The sequence below is a fragment of the Desmodus rotundus genome, chromosome 7 (assembly GCF_022682495.2).
Source record: "Desmodus rotundus isolate HL8 chromosome 7, HLdesRot8A.1, whole genome shotgun sequence".
NCBI lineage: Eukaryota > Metazoa > Chordata > Mammalia > Chiroptera > Phyllostomidae > Desmodus > Desmodus rotundus.
In genome coordinates this window covers 2,527,592-2,548,759 of record NC_071393.1, presented here as the reverse complement: position 1 = coordinate 2,548,759, position 21,168 = coordinate 2,527,592, and the positions used below count along the sequence as shown (strand labels likewise).

The 21,168-nt window shown below is 65.6% G+C and overlaps 1 protein-coding gene across 14 annotated transcripts in view; it reads right to left on the bottom strand.

The window, feature by feature from the left end:
• The window catches only part of NCOR2 (nuclear receptor corepressor 2), a 160,233-nt gene that overhangs the window by 17,268 nt on the left and 121,797 nt on the right, over positions 1-21,168 (bottom strand). For 6 of the 14 annotated variants that reach the window (XM_053929082.2, XM_053929087.2, XM_053929085.2 and 3 more), the window contains 13 exons: positions 20,864-21,011; positions 17,918-17,968; positions 16,572-17,199; positions 10,746-10,866; positions 9,659-9,815; positions 5,693-5,854; positions 4,612-4,751; positions 3,808-3,910; positions 3,506-3,610; positions 3,168-3,271; positions 2,135-2,285; positions 526-666; positions 118-207 (listed from right to left, as the gene is read on the bottom strand). In XM_053929082.2, coding sequence (XP_053785057.1) covers positions 118-207; positions 526-666; positions 2,135-2,285; positions 3,168-3,271; positions 3,506-3,610; positions 3,808-3,910; positions 4,612-4,751; positions 5,693-5,854; positions 9,659-9,815; positions 10,746-10,866; positions 16,572-17,199; positions 17,918-17,968; positions 20,864-21,011 — 2,101 coding nt within the window. The remainder of the gene's footprint in view (positions 1-117; positions 208-525; positions 667-2,134; positions 2,286-3,167; positions 3,272-3,505; positions 3,611-3,807; positions 3,911-4,611; positions 4,752-5,692; positions 5,855-9,658; positions 9,816-10,745; positions 10,867-16,571; positions 17,200-17,917; positions 17,969-20,863; positions 21,012-21,168) is intronic. The other 8 variants (XM_053929086.2, XM_053929092.2, XM_053929095.2 and 5 more) reach the window with 2 other exon arrangements.

Below are 21,168 nucleotides of genomic sequence, written 5' to 3'. Positions count from 1 at the left end.
GCCCAGGCCCTCGTCCCCAGTGGGAGCTCCTCCGGCCCTGAGGCGTCCCTCCCCACCCCTCGCCCCGCTGTGACTGTGACCAGCTGTGGCTGCCGGGGGTGCCGGCGCAGGCGGTACCTTGCGTGATGGAGCCACGGATGTGGTGCTGCTGCTCTTTGAGGTGGTGGGGGCTGTGTCGCTCAGGCGGGACGGCGCGGCCCATGAGACCTGCGAGCAGTCGGCGAGTGTTGTGACGGGGGTCCCAAGCCAGCCTTGGGCAGCCCCCCGCCCGGCAATGGGTCCCTGCGGCCACTCACAGCCGCCCCCATGATGATGGGGGCGGTGGCGCAGAACCCAGCGAGCGGGCGTCCCACCTCTGGGGCCCAGCAAGGGCCTCAGGTTTCCCACCTGTGAAATTGGGCTGGCCATCCCATGCCCTCCCTCCAGGGGGCGCTGAGAGACACATCCTCTCTGCCATGGGGACCCAGCCCTCGGCAGCCTGGCGTCCAGTGTGGGCTGGAGCAGCGAGCTGGGCGGCACGCCCACCTTCGATGCTGGCCGCCGTGATGGCCCGGCTGACGCGGCCCTCCATCATGTCGTAGGTGCGCTTGGGCGCGGTGGTCTCGTGGGGGGGCCCTGAGCTGCTCCTGCTGTCTTCCTTGGAGCACTGGGGCACAGAGAGGCCACCTGGAAGCCAGGCCAAGCGCAGGGTGAGGGGCTGGCCACCGGGCGGTCGTGCACATGGGCCCGGGACCAGCAAGCCGGCTGGGGAGGCGCACGCAGCCCTGTCACCGGGCCCCAACCCATGTGCTAGCCATGTTCACATGCACATGTGTGCAGACACACGTGTGTGCTGCAACAAGTCCACATGGGAAAGTGCGTGTCTGGGGGAGGGAGGGAGCTGCGCCAAGCCAGGGTGAGCCCAGCAGGACGGGGACCTGCAGCCGGGCTCACTGCCCCGGGACAGGCCAGGGCTCTGAGCAGCAGGGAGTCACGGGCTGGGTGTTGCCCTCAGGCTGGGGGCTCAGCCCTGGCTCCGGCCCTGGGAGACCACAGCCTGGTCCCCTCCCGGGGCCCTCGAAGCACTGGCTACTGTGGAGGCTGCAAACCGGGGGGGGGGGGGGGGTGGGTGCTGAGGGAGAGTTGCTGTTACCGAGTCTGTTTTCAGACCACAGAGGCAGGCACACTCGCTCTCCAGGCTGCCAGTCCTCCCCTCCTACTGCCCTAGCCCCGCTGGCTGCCCCCTGCTGCTGGGCCCAGAAAGTGCACGAGAAATTAAAAGTCCATTTTGCAGACGATTAACTTAACCACAGAGGCTCAGGAGCTGGTCGGGGGCCTGAGGGGAGGTTCCACCCAGGGTGCTCTGCCCCTAGCACCTCAACTGCTGGGCCCTCCATCATCCCTGGGGCACCCAGCTGGGTACCAAGGCTGGCACCACCCCGAGGCTGTCCCCAGTACTTGGCAGCAGAGCAGCACATGCCTAAGCCACAGGGCACTGCCTCCACTTCCCAGGGCCGAGGCAGGGGTGGGGGCAGCTGGGCACGGGCGGAGGTGGATGGAGAGGAAAAGGCGCCTGCCCACCGGAGTTGCAATTTAGGGCCTCGCCGCTGCCAGCTGCAGAGAGGGCGCCCATTAGCAGCTTTTATCTCCACACCCCTGGGCGCCCAGCTGCCGGGAAGTTCTTGTCCACCTCTACTCCCTTAACTCCTTCCTTGCAGGGTCCCTCGGATGTGGGACCGAGAACCAGAGAGGAGAGGGGCTGCGGGGGCCTGGAGCAGGGCCCTGGGGTGCAAGGACAGGTAGGGGGTCCATCTGGCCATCACCGCTTTGGCCGCCAACATGGCGTCAACCAACATGCCCAGCGTGTGCAGCAGGTGCTGGGCTGGAGGCCGGGCCTCAGTTCCCCCCGTGCTTCTGGCAAGGCTGGCTGTAAGCTCGTTCCCCCACTGTGAGGAACTGGGCGGGGGTTGGGAGCAGCAGCAATCGCCACCCCCAGCTGCTGCTGGCCTGCAACCCGCAGGCCCCGGGAAGTCACCACCACTCCGAACACGCTGCCTGGTGTCACCCTGCCCTGTCTCCCCCTGGGCCAAACACTCCTCCCCGGGTCCCGGGCCTCCTTCTCTCAAGCAGCCAGCAGGGTGCGGGCAGAACTCACCCTCGTAGGACAGGATGTGGCCCTTCTTGCCCTCGTAGATGACGTGGCCTTTGGGCAGGCTGTCTTCCCGACTGCGGTCCAGGCGGCTTGGGCTGTCCTCGCCAACGATCCTGGTGATGGTGCCCTTGTATAGGACGTCAGCCGGTGTGCCCTGCGGGTGGGAGAGCGTGAGCGCCCGCAGGCTTTGGCCGGTGAGCCCCTCATGCCCGCCATAGCCGACATGGGCGCGCCAGGCATGTGTCCACGTGTCCCCGCCAAGCCCACACACGGGCCCACGTAGGCGACCTCTGGGAACCCTTGCGTGGGGGTCAGGCCGCACTCTGGAGTGATGTCGGTGGCGGTCACTCAAGCAGTAGCCCTACTGACAAGCCGCTGTGTGGCCTCTGCCCTGTCACTTGGCCTCTCTGACCCTCAGTCTGCCCATCCACAGAACAGACTCTGCGCCCACACGTGTCAAAGGCACCCGGCACAGACAAGCTGTCCCCAAGTCAGGATGTCCCTCTTTTCTGCCTGACAGTCCAAGAGCCCAGTCAACAGCAGGGGGCCTGGCTGCACATGAAGCCCAGGACCAGGCACACCAGCACCCACCCCACCACCCCTGCTGCGGGGTCAGGGTGGCAACCGGCCGCCCTGGGCCTGGAGGGCTGTTCCCTGAGCGTCCGCAGGGCTCACGGTCTCCCCGGGTTCCCATCCACACCATGGGACTCGGTGGGGAGCACGGCCACTCCACTGTCATCCACCCAGTGCTCACCCGCCCAGGGCTTTGGCTCGCAGTCCGCTACTCCCAGGCCAGCTCCTTGGGGAAAGCGGTTTTGTGTTTTGCTGGACACCAAGTGCACCAGATGGACGACCAAGGGATGAGCTGCTGTCCCAGGACAGCCCCCCACCCACCGAGGCAGGTGCCACACTTTGTCACAGAGGGGACAGAGGGGCTGGTCCACTGCTCTGTCCTCAATCAGGGCGGCACCTGAGGTGCCACCCACTGGCCCGGCCCCTCCCTCCGGCCCCGCCCCGCCCCGCCCCAGGCACTCACGTGGGTGATGGAGCCGCGGTAGGTGACGGGGCTCTCGGCAGGCGCCCGTGCACTGGGCACGCCCTTGCTGATGTTCCCGCCTGTAACTGAGCCCAGGGATGTCCCTGGAGATAGGAGACACAGGGCTGAAGGGGTGTCTGTGGACAGGCCCCAGGCCCGAGTGCCACCCTGACTGCTCCCAGTGGCCCGCAAGTCTCCCTCAGGGTGTCTGTGCAGAGGGACCTCTGTCTGAATGGTGAGGTGGACAACTGTTTGGGATAAAGGGTCCCGTTCCTGCCTCACCCCTCCAAGGACTGGAGTGGCAGCCCCCGGAGACAGGGGGCAGATCTGGGCCTCACCTCTCAGCACAGACGTTTCCTGGGCCGCGGGCACCCCTAGGCTCTCCGGCGGCCCGGCCTGGCCCCGTGGGGACAGCTGTTCCTGCTTCACCCCGCTGAAGGGCACTGGGGACAGGCAAGAGCTGTGAGCCCCGCGCCACTGGGTCAGGGCTCACCCCGGCCCACCTGGGGGGTGGCCCCCCCCCTGTAAGGGGAACCGTGTGCCAACCCGCGAGTCGGGGCCAGAGTCCCAGGAACACGCTGCCCGCCTCCAACAGGGACCGCTGGAACCAAGCCTGGGCCGTCAGGGGGAAGGTCCTTACCCAGCTTCTTGGGGTCCATGGTGAGGGGCAGCCCCATGGTGACAGGGCCCACAGGGACCTTGGCATGCTCTGAGTATGGGACGTGGAGCTGCACTGACAGACCCTGTGGGGACAGGGGTCATGGGGTCACAGTGTCCCCCCACAGTCCCTCCACACAGGCCCTGGCCCAGCTGAGTGCCCGCACACACCCTTTTATGAGGGCCCAAGGGGGCGACCTCGGGAATCACAGCAGGCCCGAGACCTGGGGTGCGAGCCCCAGCCTGGCACCCCATGGAGCCACCGCAGAGAACCTGCAGGCCCCTCACCCACGAAGTGGCCACTGTGACCTGGTGCTATTTGAAGAGAATGGTACCAGCAGTCTGGGGGCCAAGCCTACCCCTCAGCCACCCACCACCCCACCCGCTCCTGCGTGGAGGCCGGTTGGGGAGGCGAAAGGGGCAGACTGCCCCAGGCCAGGGCTCAGCATGGGCTGGCTGCTGTGAGTCTAGCACATGAGGCCTGCCCCTTCACAGAGGGGAGACCAGGGCACAGGGAGGCCGAGTGACCTGCCGAAGGCCACACAGTGTGGCTGCAGAACGCAGGCACTTGACTGCCCTGCGGAGTGACCTCCTAAGGCCCCAGGTGCTTGGGGTGGGCCCAGCCAGGCCAGACCCTAATGCGGCCGTGAAGAGTGATCACCCCCGCCCCCGCCCAGACGTCCCTGGTCCCAAAGCCCCCACCTCACAGGGGGTGAGACCAACCCCCCAGAAGAAGCTGGGGCTGCTGTTCCCTGAATTTCTGGGGGGGCCTGCGTTCCCACCTCACCTGGGAGAAGGCGCCCACCTGCCTGTCGAGGGCGCTGGGGTGCTTGGTGGAGGGGATGAGCGGCGGGGGGTTGGAGACAGTGGGAGGGCGCGGCAGGACGGGCCGGGCGCTGTCATGGAGGCCCAGGGACAGCGGGTGACCTGTAAGGGCACATGTCTATCCATCACAGGTCCCCAAGCATGGTCATGCCCCTGCTGGACAGATTTCACCCCCCGGGCCTCTCCCACCTCTGCCCTGTCCTGCCTGGCGGTGGGGGGGAGGGATGGTGTCTACAGGGGACCCTGTGCTGCTCCTCATGGGCTGTCTGTGTCCTTGGTTCAGATGCCACCAGCCCAGGGAGGATGGACCCATCAGACTTGGCCCAGGCCCTGAGCTCTTGCCCAGACCCCTGAACTGGCGTCCCCACCCCCACTTTCCCCTCCGAGGCCACGTGTCCTCACAGGTCCCCTCACAGGAACTGGAGGATCTTGGACGAAGTCGAGGGGCTCCCACTGCTCCCGGCATGACCATCAGGGCCACCTGGCCTGGTGCTGCTGGTCTCCCCAGTTCACTGGGCACCAGGCGTCCACCACCGCAGCCCAAGCTTCCCCTGCTCTTTCCTGCCCCTGGGCCTTGGCATGTGCTGCTCCCTCAGCCTGGCCCGTCTTCCTGCTGTTCTCCTGGCTCACCAGGCCCACTCCTGCTTCCAGGTCTGTGCTGCACAGCACAGCCTTCCCCAGCTGCTGGGGCAGCCCCACTGGACAGGAGAGCCCCGGAAGGACCTCCGACCCAGCCTGACTGTCCCCGCAGACTAAAGCAGCCCCCTCTCCCACCCAGGCCTCCTCTCCAGCTGCCCGTCCTCTAGCTCTGCCAGGATTCACAGCTGCCCTGACCAGGCAGGCACTGCCTGTGGCTCCCAGTTCAACCCCAATCCCACAGGTCCTCTAATCTCAACAGACCCCCTCTCATGTCCCCATGGCCCAGTCACAACGGCTCTGTCACACTCAGGTCCTCTGCAGAGAGCGAGCCGTGCTTGCCACGGGCGCCCAGTGGCTGTGTTGGCAGGGAGGCCAAGGAGCCTGCGCTCGGCCAAGCTACTCACCAGACGGGGCGTAGGAGAAGGCCGAGGGGTCCGGGGCATGCGGGGAGGCCTTGATCACCTCACGAGGGGGCACGGGGAAAGGCAGGCCAGACGTCCAGCACGGGGGCTCTGTGGGCAACTTCTGGCCCTCGGCTGCGAAGGCCGGGAAGAACACAGGTTTCTCTGCCAAGGGGATGGAGCGGGGGGGCACGGTCAGCTGTGACCCCAGAAGCCACGGCCGCCCCCGCTCAGACATGTCCCTCTCGAGCCCACAGCAGGGCCCTGGGCAGGGGCAAGGGCCCGCTCAAGCCCCGTGACAGTCTGCTCAGCACAGCAGTGTGTCCCAGGGGGGCGTTGAGGGTTTCTGGCAGAACCAGAGACCCCAGGGGGCTTCTGATTCCAGTGCTGGGAGCCGCAGGCCCTGGCCCAGGGGCAGGCAAGCAGGGGGCCCAGGACACAGCTGCAGGCCAGGGGCAGCCTGCGCTTGATTTTGCACCCCTTGTACAGGAGCCCGGCCGGGCCTGCCCATTTGTTCGCCACCCACGGCAGAGCCGAGGCCTTGCGACCCAGTCTGGCCTGTGCAGCCCAGAACATTGACTGACAGGCCCTTCCCAGAAAAGGCTCGCTGACCTCTGCAGACGGTGAAGGCGGCCAGAGAGCTGCTGCGTGTGCACGTGCGGGGCGGCCGAGGGCCCCGACACTCCGCACCCGCCCTGCCTGCCTGCCAGCCACCACACTGCTGCACCAGCGTGAGCGCGTAAGGGAGAGACCGTCACCAGGGCCCACAGAGGAGGAAGGAGGGTCACAACCGTGGGCTTATCTGAGGTCAGCGGCCCATAGCTGGCTAGGTCAGGACTTGCCCCCTTCACCTCTCAGCCGCTAGAGCAGGACAACAGAGGGCAGGAGGCCCCAGGCCTCTGCGGGCTTTCTGCGCTGGCTCACTCATGCTCACAACGCAATACCCTGCCAGGAACTGACCACAACTGTCGCTGGTTTTATAGGTGGGACTCAGGCTCGGAGAGGGCAAGTCCCCTGGTCACAGGCTTGCAGCCAGCAAGGGGCTGGGGGAGCTTTGAATCCAGGGGTCAGCTGCAGGCTGAGGCCTTGGCCTTCGCTGTACACGCTGCCCACAGGAAGAGGGGCAATGACCAGCCCCAGATTCCCAGCCCTGGGGACACTGCGTAGACCCAGCCGAAGGCCCAGGGGCACCGGGCTGGCTTCCAGATGGCATTTCTGCTGAAACCTGTCCTAAGGTTTGGGCCTCTCCTTTGAGAACTGGGGTCAAGCTCGAGGACCCTCCAGGGGAGACGGTGGCTGAGAAATGGGAAAGGGCACACGGTGTGGGCACATCAGGCAGGCGTCATCTCTCGGGCCACCTCCGAGTGTGGGGAAGGCTCTGCAGGCCCGTCCATCTGCCGACATCGACAGGGGAGGCCGCTGGGGGCGCTGCCCATGGGGCAGAGGCCCGTTCTCCCTCAGGAGAGGCCTGGTGCCCCTGACCATGCCCTGGGGAAGGGGGCGGCCCACAGGAGGGGCCTCAGATGTGAGACCCGGGGCTTCTTACCCTCGACCAGCCCCTAAGGGGAAGACCCCGCAGGGTGCTAGGAAACCCTGAGAAGCCCTGGGCCTCAGTGGCCCCGCAACCCATGTGCACCTCAGCTGCTTTCTGAAGGGGGTGGGGGCCTCCAGGGCTGGAAGCAAAACCTGGGGCCAGGCCAGGCCGGGCAGGTGGCCGAGGGCCTGGGGAGACAACCTGCTCCTCCAGCCGGGCCCGGAGAAGCCCGAGACCAGTGTCGGGCATCGGGCTCACGCTAGTGCATAAGGGTGCCAAGCACGCCCCAGGCTCTGTGAGAAGGGTGTGGGAACCTGATGCTGGGGGCACCGTCTCCTGTGGGGAGCTATTCCAGGACACAGGGCCGCTGCCACACGAATGAGCCGAAAGCCAGACTCTGACCCCGTGGGCCGTGGCTCATGTTCCCCCGGAATGGGAACCAGGGCCCGTCCCAGCTGCCCAGGGGCAGCCCAGTCCAGCTCAGATCCGGTGCCGCCGAAGCTGTCTGGGCCCCACGTCGCCATGTAGCTGCCACTGTGGGCCAGTCCCCCAAATCTGGAACGTCTTTTCAGAGCCAGACCCTGCACCTCATGCTGGGCTCTGGCCACAGGGTGTCGGGTCCCAACGTGGGAGGCAGGGCTGGGTCCTGAGAGGAGACACCCTGTCCCATGCCCGCACTTGAGTCCCTCAGCAGGTCCTGCGGGCCGGCAGGCCCTCTGAAACAAGGCCTCATCGCCCCCTTCCTCCCCATCTCCACGGTCCCCTGCGCCCTGCGTCCAGGCTGCCACCACCGCTGGCTGGGACAGCCTTCTCCACTGGCCCTGACTCCTCCCAGCCCTTTCCCTCAGCAACAGCCGCAAACAGAGATCTTCCCCAGATACAGAGCAGACACCCCTGCCCCCGACTGCCGCCTCTATCCCAGCGCACACCCGTACACGGACGATCGGACGATCGCTCCGGAAGGGCTCCTGCTGCCTGCGAGACAAGATCACGGCAGGACCGCAGCTGGGAGGACCTCACAACCTGGCCCCCCGTTTCCCGCCCCGGCCAGGCAGCCTCCCGGCAGCTCCTCAAACACACCGAGCTTGCCTCCACCACGGGCCCTCGCCTGTGCTATTTCCCACACCCGGCGCGCCTTCCCCTCTGTCTTCCCATGACTGGCCCCTCCCGCCGCCCGCCCCCATGCAGGGACCCCTCCCCAGCTCACCCTGAGTGGTGTGTCCCTTGTATGAATTACTCTCAAGCTACCCTGCTTCCTCGCGCGGCCCCAGTGACACGTCCTCCTCACTCACAGACACGACGGCCGCCCGGAGTGGGGACTTCGCCCTGCTCACTGCCCGAGCCCCGCTGCCCAGCACGCTGCTCGGTGACCGTGGGTGTTCACCAAGTGCTCTGGCCCAGAGCCACGACAAGGCCCGTGGGGCGGTGCCCGAGACTTCCGTGTCACTTGTGGAAGTGTCCTCCCCCAGGGACAGCCCTGCCCCGTGTCCTCGGTCAGGCACAGAGCGCCGCCCTCAAGGAGCCCGTGGCTGAGGGCCAGCCTGGCTCTCTAGAGAAGGAGGGACGATGTGCCCAACACAGGTGGGCACAGATGGCACTGGCTGTGGTGGTCACAGAGGGCCACCCGGGGTCTTGCCACCCTCTGAGCCTTAGGGCAGCCAGCGGCGGTCCGGGCTGGCCGAGCGTGGGGGGCAGGCTGCAACGCCGGCAGCGCCCCGGCCGCACCCACTGCAGGCCGGGCTGACCCGGGAAGAGTGCTGTGGGGACGTGGGCTGGGAACACCTTGGGCCCCGTGGGGAGAGGGGCAGCGACAGCAGGGCCAGAGAAAGATGTGCCCCGCCTGTCTGCTGACGTTGCCACGTGGAGACAGCACGGCAAGCCCCGGCCGGGTGCTGGGGCTCAGCTGCTCGGGGAGTCCACCGCTCCCCAGTGAACCCAGCGACCTCGGCCTGGAACAAGGTCGGGAGGAGAGCTGGACGGGGCAGGGCTTCCTGCCCGGACCGCTGCCAGCTGGGCGCTGAGCCTCGCCTGTGGCTCTAGAAGCTCATGCGAGGGCCGAACCGCATGGCACCAGAGGCCTCTGAGGCACAGGCAGGCTGGGGGCACAAGGCTTTCGACATTCTGGAAAGTCGCCCGTGTTGAGAAACACACGATGGCACGTGGAGAGAGGTGTCTGGTCTCTGGGAGAAAACCCTCCGGCCCATGCTGCCCCACGGCGGCTCTCGGCTGAGGCCGGTGCATGCCCACTTTATAAGACATGAGGTCTCCGCTGCCACAGGCCCCGCCACTCCTCATTGTCTCCCTCGCCCATGTGGCCTGCTCTGTCACTATAGGCTTGGCATTTGCGAAGCTGCTCCTGGACACACGAAGGCCCCTTATCCCCGCCCGTCAGCCCCTCGCCACCCCCAAGGTTCCCCAGCCACGGGGGCACTCACCCTCCTTCTCGGCAGAAGGCACAGGGCTCCTGCTTTTGCCTCGAGGGCTGCTGCCAGACTGCTGGGGGGCGATGCTCTCTGGCTGCAGGTGCTGCGGTGTCACTGGGGCTGGGGGTGCTGTGTCCTCCCGGGGGGGCTCATGGGCTTTGGTGACCTGCTGAGGGAAGCAGGGAGAAGTGAGAATCTCCACAGGCTGTCTGTGGGTCCCGGAGGTCAGGGGAAGTCTCTGGGGTCCCTGCATGTGGCCAGCTTGGAACTGCGGCAGGAAGAGGCAGCGGCTCGCCCCGGGGCGCACAGCACGAGGGTCAGGAGGCCAGGTCTCTGCACAGAGCCCATGGGGCATGCCCCGAATCCCAGCTGCCTGGAGGTCACCGCCCCACCCAGCGCGACGCCAAGTCTCCCTGCGCCTTGAAGAGATGGGGGCTGACCGACAGGACTGCCGGCCTCTGGGAGTGGGCAGTGCAGTTGACATGCCCGCGCCCTCACCGGAAAGCCCTGGTTGGCTCGGAGTCTGGGCCCTGAGCCCCGGCCACATCTGGGAAGGCCAGGTCCACCTCCAGAGACGGGGCAGCTCTGCCAGAGGCTGGGCCACTGTGGGGAAGGGGCTGCTGCTTGGCCTGATGAATCTCCCAGAGCCGCTGGCCTTCCCCGAAGAACCTCAAGTTTAGAACTGGAGGGGCCCCCATCCTTCTCCCTGAGGCTGCCACACACAGGGATTGGGGGAGCTTCCTGCTTTCTCAAGGCCCAGTGCCTGGCACTGGGAAACCCTTAGCAGGCGAGGCAGGGGTGGGGCCCCTTAGCGAGAGCCAGGCTGGCTCCGAGGGCCTCTGAGGTGGGGCTGGGTGGGAGGACAGAAGAGAGGAGCCCGCAGGCCCAGTTCCCTGGTTCCCCTGAGCCCTGCCCTGTGCTGTCCGCCTCATCTCCATGGGGACTTCTCCAGGAAATAGCAGGCGGCTGCAGGTGTAGCCCCGCCCTCCCCTGTGCAGGCCGGGCCCCTGTGTCCCTGATGGGAGGCGAAGGTCAGCCAGGTCAGCTGTGCAGGGGCTGCTGCCACATCTGGCACCGGAGGTCGGGGCCTGGCACTCACAATGGGGGGGATGGCGGCCGCTCGCTGCTTCAGCTGCTTCAGGTCCAGAGGCTTCTGGGGTGAGGTGTTGGTCCTGGTGTCGCTGGTCGGGGTGAGGAGGCTGGGACGAGGTGACAGCAGCCTGAGGGGGAGACCAGTGTCAGGCCTATGGCTGGTTCCAGCCCTAGACCACGGGGGAGGGGAGGGCACTACCAGGGCGCAAGGCCAGAGGAACCCAGCCAGTCCTCTGGGGCAGGGCAGCGGGGAGGGGCTCCTCCCTCTCCCCTTCCCCCCCTTGGGGAGCCCCTCCACCTCCAGCCCGAGGCCCTGGTGGGGGCCCAGCACCCCCTGAGTCACCCCAAGACGAGGAAGGTTCCAGAGAAGCCCCGACTCAGGGCCCGCACAACACATGGCCCCTCAGAAGCTGACAAAGCCAAAGAGTCAACTAGATTAAGGCTCAGTGAGTTCACGAGATTCAGGCGGGTGGCGGCCCCCCAAAAGCTGAGGGGCCCGGGTGCCAGGGCAGGGAGCTGAGTGGGCCGCCCACCGGCTCCAGCAGAATGTCTCGCCACCTGGACTCTCACTTAACCTGTTCACAGAGAAGCCAAAGGCAGCGGGGCCGCAGGAGGTCATGCAGGGGCCAGTCAGTGTGTGCTGCCCACCCGCCAGCCCTGCGCTGGGCCCGTGGGCGCCTCGCCCCCGAAGCGAGGTTGCCAGGCAGAGCTGTGCATGGCACCTGCACAGGACTGCGCCGGCGCAGGGCCACGGCCCCTGGCGCCTGGGCACAGCCTGCCCTGGGGGTAGCTCCCACGCTGCTCATGGGTGTCACTTCCTTCAGGAAACCTTCAAGGGTTTCCTGGACACCCAAACACTGGGCCCAGAGCCCTGCCCCGGTCCCCCCCTGGCTCCTGCCCCTGCCCCTGGGGCTGCCTGGTCCCAGCCCAGCTGGGCTCCTCTGGGTGAACGGCACCTGCTGAGCACATCGCTGGCCTGGCTCTGGGCTTGGGGTGCACGGAGGAGACTCGGAATCCAGGGTCGGCTGGCAGGGCCCCAGGGCCAGCTGGACGGCCAACCAGCACGGACAGCGTGGGCTGGGGTCTGGGGCCCAGCCAGCCAATGGCACAGTGACGTCTAGCTCCCCAAAGGCCGAGGGTCCCGTCAGCACAGCCCCGATGGGATGTTGGGGCCGTGCTGTTGCCACTCACAGAATGGAGGCCACCACCACTGACTCCGAGGCAAGACCAGGGACGACCAGGACACACACTCACACCACCCAGTGCCCAGCAGCCAGGCCCCGACGCCCGGCAGAGAGCAGATGGAGGGAGCAGACACTTGGCGCTCAGTCTCGGTGCCCTCTTCAGTGGGGGGACCACGGCCTGCCACCGGCCAGACCTGAGGGCACCGGCCTCCGCCCACATCTGCTGCTCGCTTGGCTGAGTGCACAGACGCGGCTGCCCGCGGCGTGCGGGTGGGGCCGGGTGCCGGGGAAGGTCAGCCTGACTTTGCCACGCTCAGAGGCCTCAGCAGTCCTCCCCCTGGGCTCCCTGCCTCCTGCCCTCACCTCTCCTGACCCTCAGGTCCTGCTGGCACTCTGAGGACCCCCTGAGGCCTCACCTGCAGCTGCTGTCCTGCCTTGTCCCCCCTACTCGGGCCCAGGCCTGTCTCACCTGCCTCCCTCAGGCCAGCACCCTGGCCAAGTCCCAACACAGACACGACCCCTTGTCCAGGTGACCCCCAGCTCTGCTGCGACAGCCCCAAACCTAGCCGCTCCTCCCCACCTGGGCTGGCAGTTACCCTGCACGGCGGGCACAGGGGCATACGACCCGCACGTTTGGAGGAACGTAGGCATGGAATGGGGTCAAGCCACATGGGAATATTACTCAGCTGTGAACAGGAACTAAGCTCGGGGACCTGCTACAGCGTGGGCCAACCTTCAAAACGCGGCACTGAGCGAGAGACGCCAGATGCGAAGGCCACACGTATGACACCAATTAGAGGAAACGTCCGGGACAGGCAGAGACAGAAAGACGACACAGTGGTTGCCAGGGGTGGGGGCTGAGGGCTGAGGAGTGACTGCACATGGGTGTGAGTTCTGGGTTTTTATTTTGGGGGGTGACGGGTAATGAAAACGCTGTTATTAAATAATGGTGATGACTTCGCAACTGTGAATACATTAAAAGCCAGTGAACCGCACGCTCTGCTGGCTGAACTCTACGTGGCACGCGAACTACATCCCGATAAAGAAGCTACAGACGAAAAGCGAAGAAGGCACTTAGTACACACTAGCCTGAAACCAAGGGGTTGTTATTTCAGCTGTGGTGTTTCTAAGAACAACAAGTAACAATGTTACATCACTATTTGTTTTGTGAAATGTTAGTTAAAATGTAAACTTCAGTATCTGCGCAAATGTAATTCTGTAGAGATACAAAGTGAGTTGTTACAGTCCACAGCCAAGTGCTTGTGTCCCCGACTCTCAATGAACCCGGGCCTCCTGCTCGGCGGCCGTGGTCTCCCCAGGGCTCCACACCAGGCAGGGTGCAGCTGGGAGGGGAAAGCACATCTGCAGGGGGACGCACTGGGGGGGCTAGCCCCGGCACCAGACAGAAGCTCCATGGAGACCAAGGTGTAGGAGCCCCACACCAGCCTGGCTGCTCACAGCAGAGGAGAGGGCCGCACCTGGGAACGAGGGCTGTTCTGAGCCATGACTCCCGAGGGTCCTAAGCCCAAGGGAGCAGGAAGACGCCCAGCGCTCACTGGGCCCCACCTCCCCTCATCCGTTGACCATGGGTAGGGGCCCCTGGACACGGCCCTCCTCTGGGTCTGGCCCTCCCTCCCACCCTTCCCTCTGTTTCCTTGGGGGACAGCGGCTTTTATTTTCGGCTCTGGAGGCCGGGTGGGGAAGGGGCTCGAGGAGCCTGGCATGGCACATGTGGGCTGGGAGGGGCAGAAGGGGGACCCAGGCAGCGGGGCCGGGAGCAGCTGGGCCCTGTCTCGCCATCCAAACCTATAGTTCAGGGCCCAGGCTTTGGGTTCAAATCCTGCCTCCAGCCATTTGACTTCATCAGCTGTGCCTCAGTTTCATCTGTAAAGGGGCGTGAGGACTGGCGCTCCCTCTGCGCACTGCTCTGTGGGGGACCCGAGGGGACGCAGGAGAAGTGCCCAGAGCTGCTCCCGGTGCTGAAGGGGTCGGGCCATCTTCCTGTTGCTGTGGCCTCACCTCCCACCCTAGACGGCCAGGGCCGGGGGAGGGGCAGCGGGGGAGGGGGCACATAGGCCGTTGCCCGCGCCCCCCTCTGTAGCCCATCAGAGTCCCCACCATCACTGGGCTGCGACATGCCTCGCCACCAAGCTGGGTGAGGAGCACAGTGAAGGCTGGTCTGTGAACAGTGCCCATACAGATGGGTCGTGTCTCTCCCGTGACCCCAGGGTGAAACCCCAACTCCTCAGCCCAACCCACTGGGCCCTGACCACCGCATGGCCATCTCTCCTGCCCTCCCACCCCACACCACTCCACTGCCTGCCACTGGCCTCCTTGCTATCCCCTGAATACAAGTGCATGTGGCCATAGGCCCTTCGCACTGCAGCTCCCTCCACTTCCCCTGCTGTGCCTTACTCTGTGGGGCTCTGATCGCCCTCCAGTGTCTCTTCCTGACCGCTCTGCCCACTCCCGTCCCCGACCCCACAGTCTTTCCACCAGCCACTTGTCACGTGAGTGGTCACTTTCTTCCTTTTCTGCTACAGTCTCAGGCTACTCGCTGCTGCTGGAACGTAAGCTCCCCAGACGCAGGGCCTCGTCCACCCTGTTCCCAGCACCCCATAGGCCCAGCCTGCTGCCTGGTGCACACACTGGGGCCCGATTTATCACTCATGGAATAAAGAAACCAAAGAGAAATTGCTGTTACAATTCTCTCAAACTTCCAGGGGCTCAGCTGAAGAAGCCACGCCCTGGGCCCCTCTTGGTGTGACCTTTGCAGGTGTCTGAAGCAGTTCCAAAAGAGGGCAGCAAGTTTCTCATGGAGCACCTCCTGCAGGCCTGGCCCCGGCTGGCAGGTCACGGGGGCGAGTACTCCATTACCCCCCGGTGACCACCACAGTGGGGACACCACCCCCACCTTCCAGGTGTGAAGCTGAGTGCCAGGGGAAGGGACTTTCTGAAGGCCCAGCCCATCCAGAAAGCGCCCAGCACCTTCTCTGGGAAATGGAACAGGGAAGGGCGGGCAAGCTCAGGGCTTGCCATCAAAGCCGCTGTCTCCGGCTGTGGGCCACGAAAACTCCCCGGCGCAGCTGCCTAGCAGTGACGGCAAGGGCTGGCAGGATGCGGCTTTCTCTCCCCACGTTGCCTGGTCGGGGCCAGGACCAGCAGCGCCTCGCGTCCACCCAGAGATGCCCAGTTCACTGCCTTGGGCTGCCAGGCAGGGGGGAGGGTGGTGGGAAGGCAGCCAGGCCCTGGGGCCCTCCAGGGGGCCCCCGCTTCCCACTGGCCCTTCCGGGAGGCCCCGACTGCCAGGGCCCGCTCTGACGCACCTCTCGGCCGGGCGGGGTGGCGGGCTGCCAGCTGGGAAGAGGTCACAGCAGGCTGGCCTGGGTCCAGCCTCACCCCGAGGGCGGGGGACTGGCCTGGGTCACACAGGGCGTGACAAACCAGGTGTCCTGACTCCCCGCCCGGGACTCTTGCTCCCAGGGGATCGAATACTGGACATTTAGGCAGGAAGACTGGATGAAAGCCAGATCCAGCTGGGGAGGAAAGGCCCAGCCCCTGGGTGGGGCTGCGACTGCCAGAGGGGTGGGGAGAGGCTGCAAGGTGCCTGTGGGCCTCAGGCTTGGCTCGAGGGGTCCCGGGGGCAAGGGGACTTGGGCCGCCCCTCCCAGTTTTCCCGCCTGGGCCAGCCACGTGTACCCAAAACAGACTCCAGCAGACTGCGTGGCGGCGTGGCGGCCCAAGGAGGTGAGCACAAACCCTGCAGAGAGCACCCAGCAGAAACGGGTGGGGAGCCGACCGCACTGACCCCTTTACCAGGCACACAGGGCGGGGCCCAGCCAGAGCCTGGCCGAGGGCCTCCCCCGCAGACTGAGCAGCTGCAAGCACTGTCTTCTGAGCTGCGCCTGTTGGGCAAGAAGCTCGGCAACTCTGCCCCCTCAGGAGCCTGCCAGCCAGGCCTTCGCTTGTCGACTCCCTAGACCACCTGTCTCTCCCACCAGTGGACCTCAGGACACAGGAAGCCAAGACCGACGTGGCTCACCTACTTTTGTGAAATAAGCAGAGACGCACAGAGTGCTGACTGCATCTGACTTTCCTATGGAATGTTCTAGAACTTGCCACTTTAACATGCCCCAAGGTGAATCATGGGGCAGAGCAAACGGCTCCGAGTGAACGCGTCAGATTTGAAAGTCAGATTTTCCTCCCTCTCACTCTGCCCAGAACTTTTCCAACAGACGTGAGGAGAGAAAGTAGCCTGCGCTGTTTCTAGTCAAAGTAAGAGAGGCCTCCCTGCCTCGCTAGGAGACGACTCCTCCGCTCCCCAACCCAGGCGGACAGGCTCAGGTGCTGGCTGGGGCCTCGGGGCCTCGGAGCAGCTGTGCCGAAAGGGCTTAAACTCAGCAGTCCTGGGTCTCGGGGAGGGGGGGACAGGCACCCACGCCAGGAGCCAAGCAGAGGTGAGAGAGGGAGGAACGTGTCCCAAGGCTCAGCTCAGCTGCCACTACCAGGGGTGCTTCCCCTCCCTCGCAGACCACGCACTGAGGGCAGCAACAGAGTCGCCTGTGCTGTCCTGACACACAGTTGATGCTCAGCAAGTGCTTGCAGAAAGAAAAGCTAAAGGCCGCCCACCCCCTGGCAGGTCCACTCACCTATTCTTGTCACCTCCCTCCGGCTCGTCCACCTCGTCGGCACTGCAGGTGGCACTGGAGTCACTGTCCTGGGGGGCGCCTGAGCCCTTGGCCGAGGGGGCTTTGCCTGCAGGGCCCCCTCCAGCCTCCTTCTTCTCCACCTTGAGGGCCGCCTCGGGTGCGGGCTCGGTGCCGGCCTCCGCGGCTCCTTTGTCAGGACTGTCCTCCACCACCTCCTCCTTGCACTCAGTCTTGATGGGCTCGGCGGGCGGCACCTCGTCCGGCTCCTCCTTCTTACCCACGTCCACTGCCAGTTCTTGGGCCATAGCAGGCTTCTGCTCCTCCCCCTCTTCCGCTGCCGGGGCCACTGAGATAGCCTCTTCCTCCTTCTCCTCCTTGGGGACCACCAGAAGGGGCACCGCAGACGCTGGGGGTGCCAGTGGGGACGTGGGTGGGCCAGTGGCTTCAGGCACTGGGGCAGGCTCAGCGGGGGCTGGGGCGTCCTCCGGAGGTGGGGTGGGCGGCTCAGGGGGAGGTGCGTCGGTGCCTGGGGTGGGCGGGGGCTTGGGCCCATTCTGCCCGGTGTCCTTGGCAGCCTCCGTGCGGGGCGAGGGGACGCTCTCGGTGTCAGAGCTGTTGTTAACGGCAGCTGTGGGGGGAGAACAAAGAAAGGTGAGCAGCGTGGGGTGCCCGAGGGAGGAGGTGGATGCCGCCCCATCCCCGACGGCCCGTCCTGACTCGGGGCAGGAGCTCAGGATGCCCTGGCCCCGTCAACTGACACCAAACAGCTCAGAAGTTTCTGTTAAGTGCCCTGGGGGCTCTCTGCTGCTGGGGCATCGTTACTGGCGTCCTAACAGGAGAGTAGAATTGGGAGCAGTGAGCTCAGAGGAACCTGGGGGCGGCAGCCACGCTGACTGCACCCCAACCTGTCTCCCCTGGGACTGGTAGGTACACAGCAGGTGCACAGGTGTGCAGACCAAGGGCCAGGGGCCTCAGCTCCAGGCCTGGCTCTTTGGCCTTAAAAAACCACTCCTGACACTTCTCTGGGTTTCCATTTCCCCCCACTGTCTGTGAAGTGGGGACATTAAAAAACCCCAACTTGCTGGGGGGAAACCCAACCAGGCGAGAGTCCCGGACAGAGATACCAGGGAACACCGGCAGGACAGCTGAGTAGAGCGCAATGGTCTGAGAAGGGAGGCAGGGGACAGTGTGGGGGACAGAGCCTGCGCTGGGGGGACGGGGAGAGGCAGCGGCAGCACGAACGGCGGGCTCGCAGGCAGAAGCTCACAGAAGTGGGGCCCCTTGCAGAGGGCAGGTGACCTCGGCACCCCCCCCCTGCCCCCCAGGCCGGACGGCCACATTCGTACCTGGGCCACTGCACTCCCCTCTGGGCACCTCGGTCCCAGAGGCGTGTAAGGCTGGAAGGAAGTGAGAAAAGGGTTAGAAGCTGGGTGCCAGGAGCAGCAGGGAGGAAGGAGGGAAGAGGCTGGTGTGGCCAGGGAGGCATGGCCAGGGGCCCGCAGGCAGCACGAGGGACCGGCCACGCCACACGGGCTGCTCAGCTGCCCTGCCCTGGCAGCCCCCATCCTCGAACCACTGCACCTTCTCCCTCCACCTTCTCCCTTCAGACTCTGGACATGAGGAGTCTGGGGGGACTCTCAGGGTGAGGAGCACGTCCTGCCCAGTGCTCGTGGCCTCGGGTAGGTCACAGGCCTTTGCTGCCTCCCGGCTCCCAGGGTGCTGGATGAGGCCTCGTCAGCCCCCACTGCTCCCGGCCTCTCCCACTTCACGCCTCCCTCCTTGCAAGGCCCAGAGCCGGGGCGACCCCTCCTGGGAACAAGCCAGTGACAGCAGCATGGGCCGGCTCTGGGGGCGTGGAGCTCTGGACACACAGGACTCCCGTGACCCTCAGTCCCCCTCACGTGGTGACTCTCTCCATCCTGTCTGCAGGTGAGGAAACTGGGGCTCAGGGAGGTGAGGTCAGCGGCCCAAGGCCACACTGCAGCGGGGCAGGCGCAGGCTGACCCCAGGAGCCTGCGTCCCTGACCACTGGGCTTCCTGTCCCTGCCTGCTGACCCCAGAATGCCATTCCCTGCAGTTCACGTGACCACACAGAGGATGTGGGGGCCAGGCCGAGGTCCTCGGACAAGAGCCTGCACCCCCAGGGCCTCAGTCTGTCCTTCCGTGAAACGGGCAGCAGACACTCGGGCAGTGCGTCCGCACCAGTCCTCGGGCACGAGCACCGGGGGCCGGGGGCTCAGGCGGCTGGGTCACCCCCAACACGGTTCCCCTTCAGTAGGCCGGCCAGGGCCTGGGGGTCGGCACTTTGAACAGTGTGAATCCTGGCCTGCACACCGGCCAGCTCTGCGACCATGGGCAGCCACTGTGCCTCGGGTCCCTCCCCTGGGGGTGGGGCGACAGCAGCACCTCCCGCCCTGGTGTCAAAGGCTGCCTCGAGGCTGCCACTGTCATCTGACCTGCCCGCTACTGGACACCCTGCGGGGCCACGGGGCCACGCGGGGGCCTCCTGCCCTGAGCCACAGGCCCCTGCCGCCTGCCCCCTGGAGGAAGCCTTAGGGGCTGGCTGGGATTTCTGGAAGGTTCCAAGGGGGGTGGCCTCAGAAGACAGGGATGCCCAGCCAGGGCTGGCTGCCTGGGGACTCCCAGTCTGCCAGTCACAGGACTCCCTCCTGAGCAGATTCCCCAGCCCCTGGGCCTCCGTTCCCTCACCCGTAAGATGAAAGTGCCACCCTGTTCTTCGTGCGGGACCTTCTAAGCTGCCACCCTTGATCCGCTCGGGGCCACCAGGTGGTCGCAGAAGCCTCAGCTCTGGCCCGACCAGCCCTGCTCCCCTCTCCCACACCTGATGGGAGGCGATCTTGCGCGTGAGCTCACCGACACTCAGCTCTCTTCCGGGCAGATCCACCTGGTTCCCCTGCACTTCCCACCAGGCTGGCGCCTGCCCACACCCGGCCACTGAGGTCTCTGAAGAGGGGCTGAGCGTCTACTCCCTGGGCCCACCCTTTGTGTGGGGCGGACCCAGGCACCAACCTGGACTGGCAGCCCGCCGTTGGTCCCTCACCAGGCCTGGGGCCAGCTTGGGCAGAGAGACCCTCAGGCCAGACTCAGACACCACACCCCTCCCCAGCCTGAGACAGCAGGGACAGCTCCACTGAGGCTGGGAGTAGGATCTGGGCTCGTGAGTGTGCAGGGGCTGGTAAATCGGCATTCACCGCAGGCCTGGCTCACAGAGCCAGGAGGGACGTGCACCTTCCTCTGCCACGTGGCAGGGGCTTGGCAGCGTGAAGGCAGGGACAGGCTGACAGAAGCAAGAGGAAGAAGCCCCAGGCGGGGACAGGAGGAGAGCAGGTTCCACCAACCAAACACTGAAGGGCCCAGCAGGGGCGGCTCGGGCAGGAAGACGACAGAAAAGGAGGCAGAGATGTTGAACTAAGCCGGGGTTGGGGTCCCCATGGGCCCTGTGCCACGGTGGTGGGTGCAGACCCAGGGGGAGGGGGCGTGACGGGCAAAGGCAGGCTCATTAGTGACCAGGGGCATGAGACCTGTGTCGGGCAGCCCGGGGAAGTTCCTGGGCCTAGAGACATGGTCACATGGTTAAAAACGGGGCCGATCTTGGGTGGCCAAAATCCTCCTTCTGAGACTGGGGCAGGTCCCCCGGGCACCCGGGAGGGACAGTGCACCTAGGACGGGTGCAGCCACACAGCGGGGGGCACGTGGGCGCTGAGCTGGGGCACTTAACCGCCTGAGTCTCAGCTCCCCTCACAGAAAACAGGCGTATGACGTGCCAGCAAACTGGGGCACCCGGGGGCACGGGGGGCACTATAACCATAGAACTTTCAGAACGTCCACCGACCTGCAGATTGGTTCTCCTTAACCCGGTCAGCTTGTAAACAGTCCAGGTCAAAAAACTGTTTCCAAAAAATATATATGGGTTTTTTTTTTTTTTTTGTAAAACATGGCAGCAGATGTGCCCACAGCTGCCCTGGGCTGCACCTGTGAGGCCGGGGTGGGGAGCAGGAGGGCGTGTGGATCAGACCAGGGCCTGGCAGGCACGGGGCAGGTGGTCACCGTTCCTGTTGTTGGGGCCGTCCTCACCTCCTTCATTCTCGCCTTCGCCATCCTCACCCACCATCCTCCTCACCACCTCCACCATCCTCACACAACCATCCTCCTCACCACCATCTTCATCACCATCACTGACACACCTGGCTCTCCCCTTTGGGGCAGTCAGGCCCCTCCAGAAGGACCCAGACGTTTCTGGGGAAGGTCAGTTCCTGCCGGACCACCCTCACCTTCAGCTTCCTCTGCCATTTCCTCCTCGTTCCCGCTGGCGCCTGACGCCTCCATCTCCTCGTCCTCCACCACGGGCGGGAAGGCGGCCTCCTCACTGGCGGCGGCTGGGGCTTTCTTCTTCTTCCTGCGCGCACTCCTCTCCTTCTCCTGGGGCACAGGGAACGCGGCAGGTCAGGGCTTGGGCCTGGGCTGTCAGCCTGGGGCTTCCCCATGCTGAGGCCTCGCCGCAGCTGCGAGGGACAGCGACCTGGCCGCACGGTTGTTGGGGTGTCCTGCCTCCTCGCCCCCCACTGCTGCAGCCAAA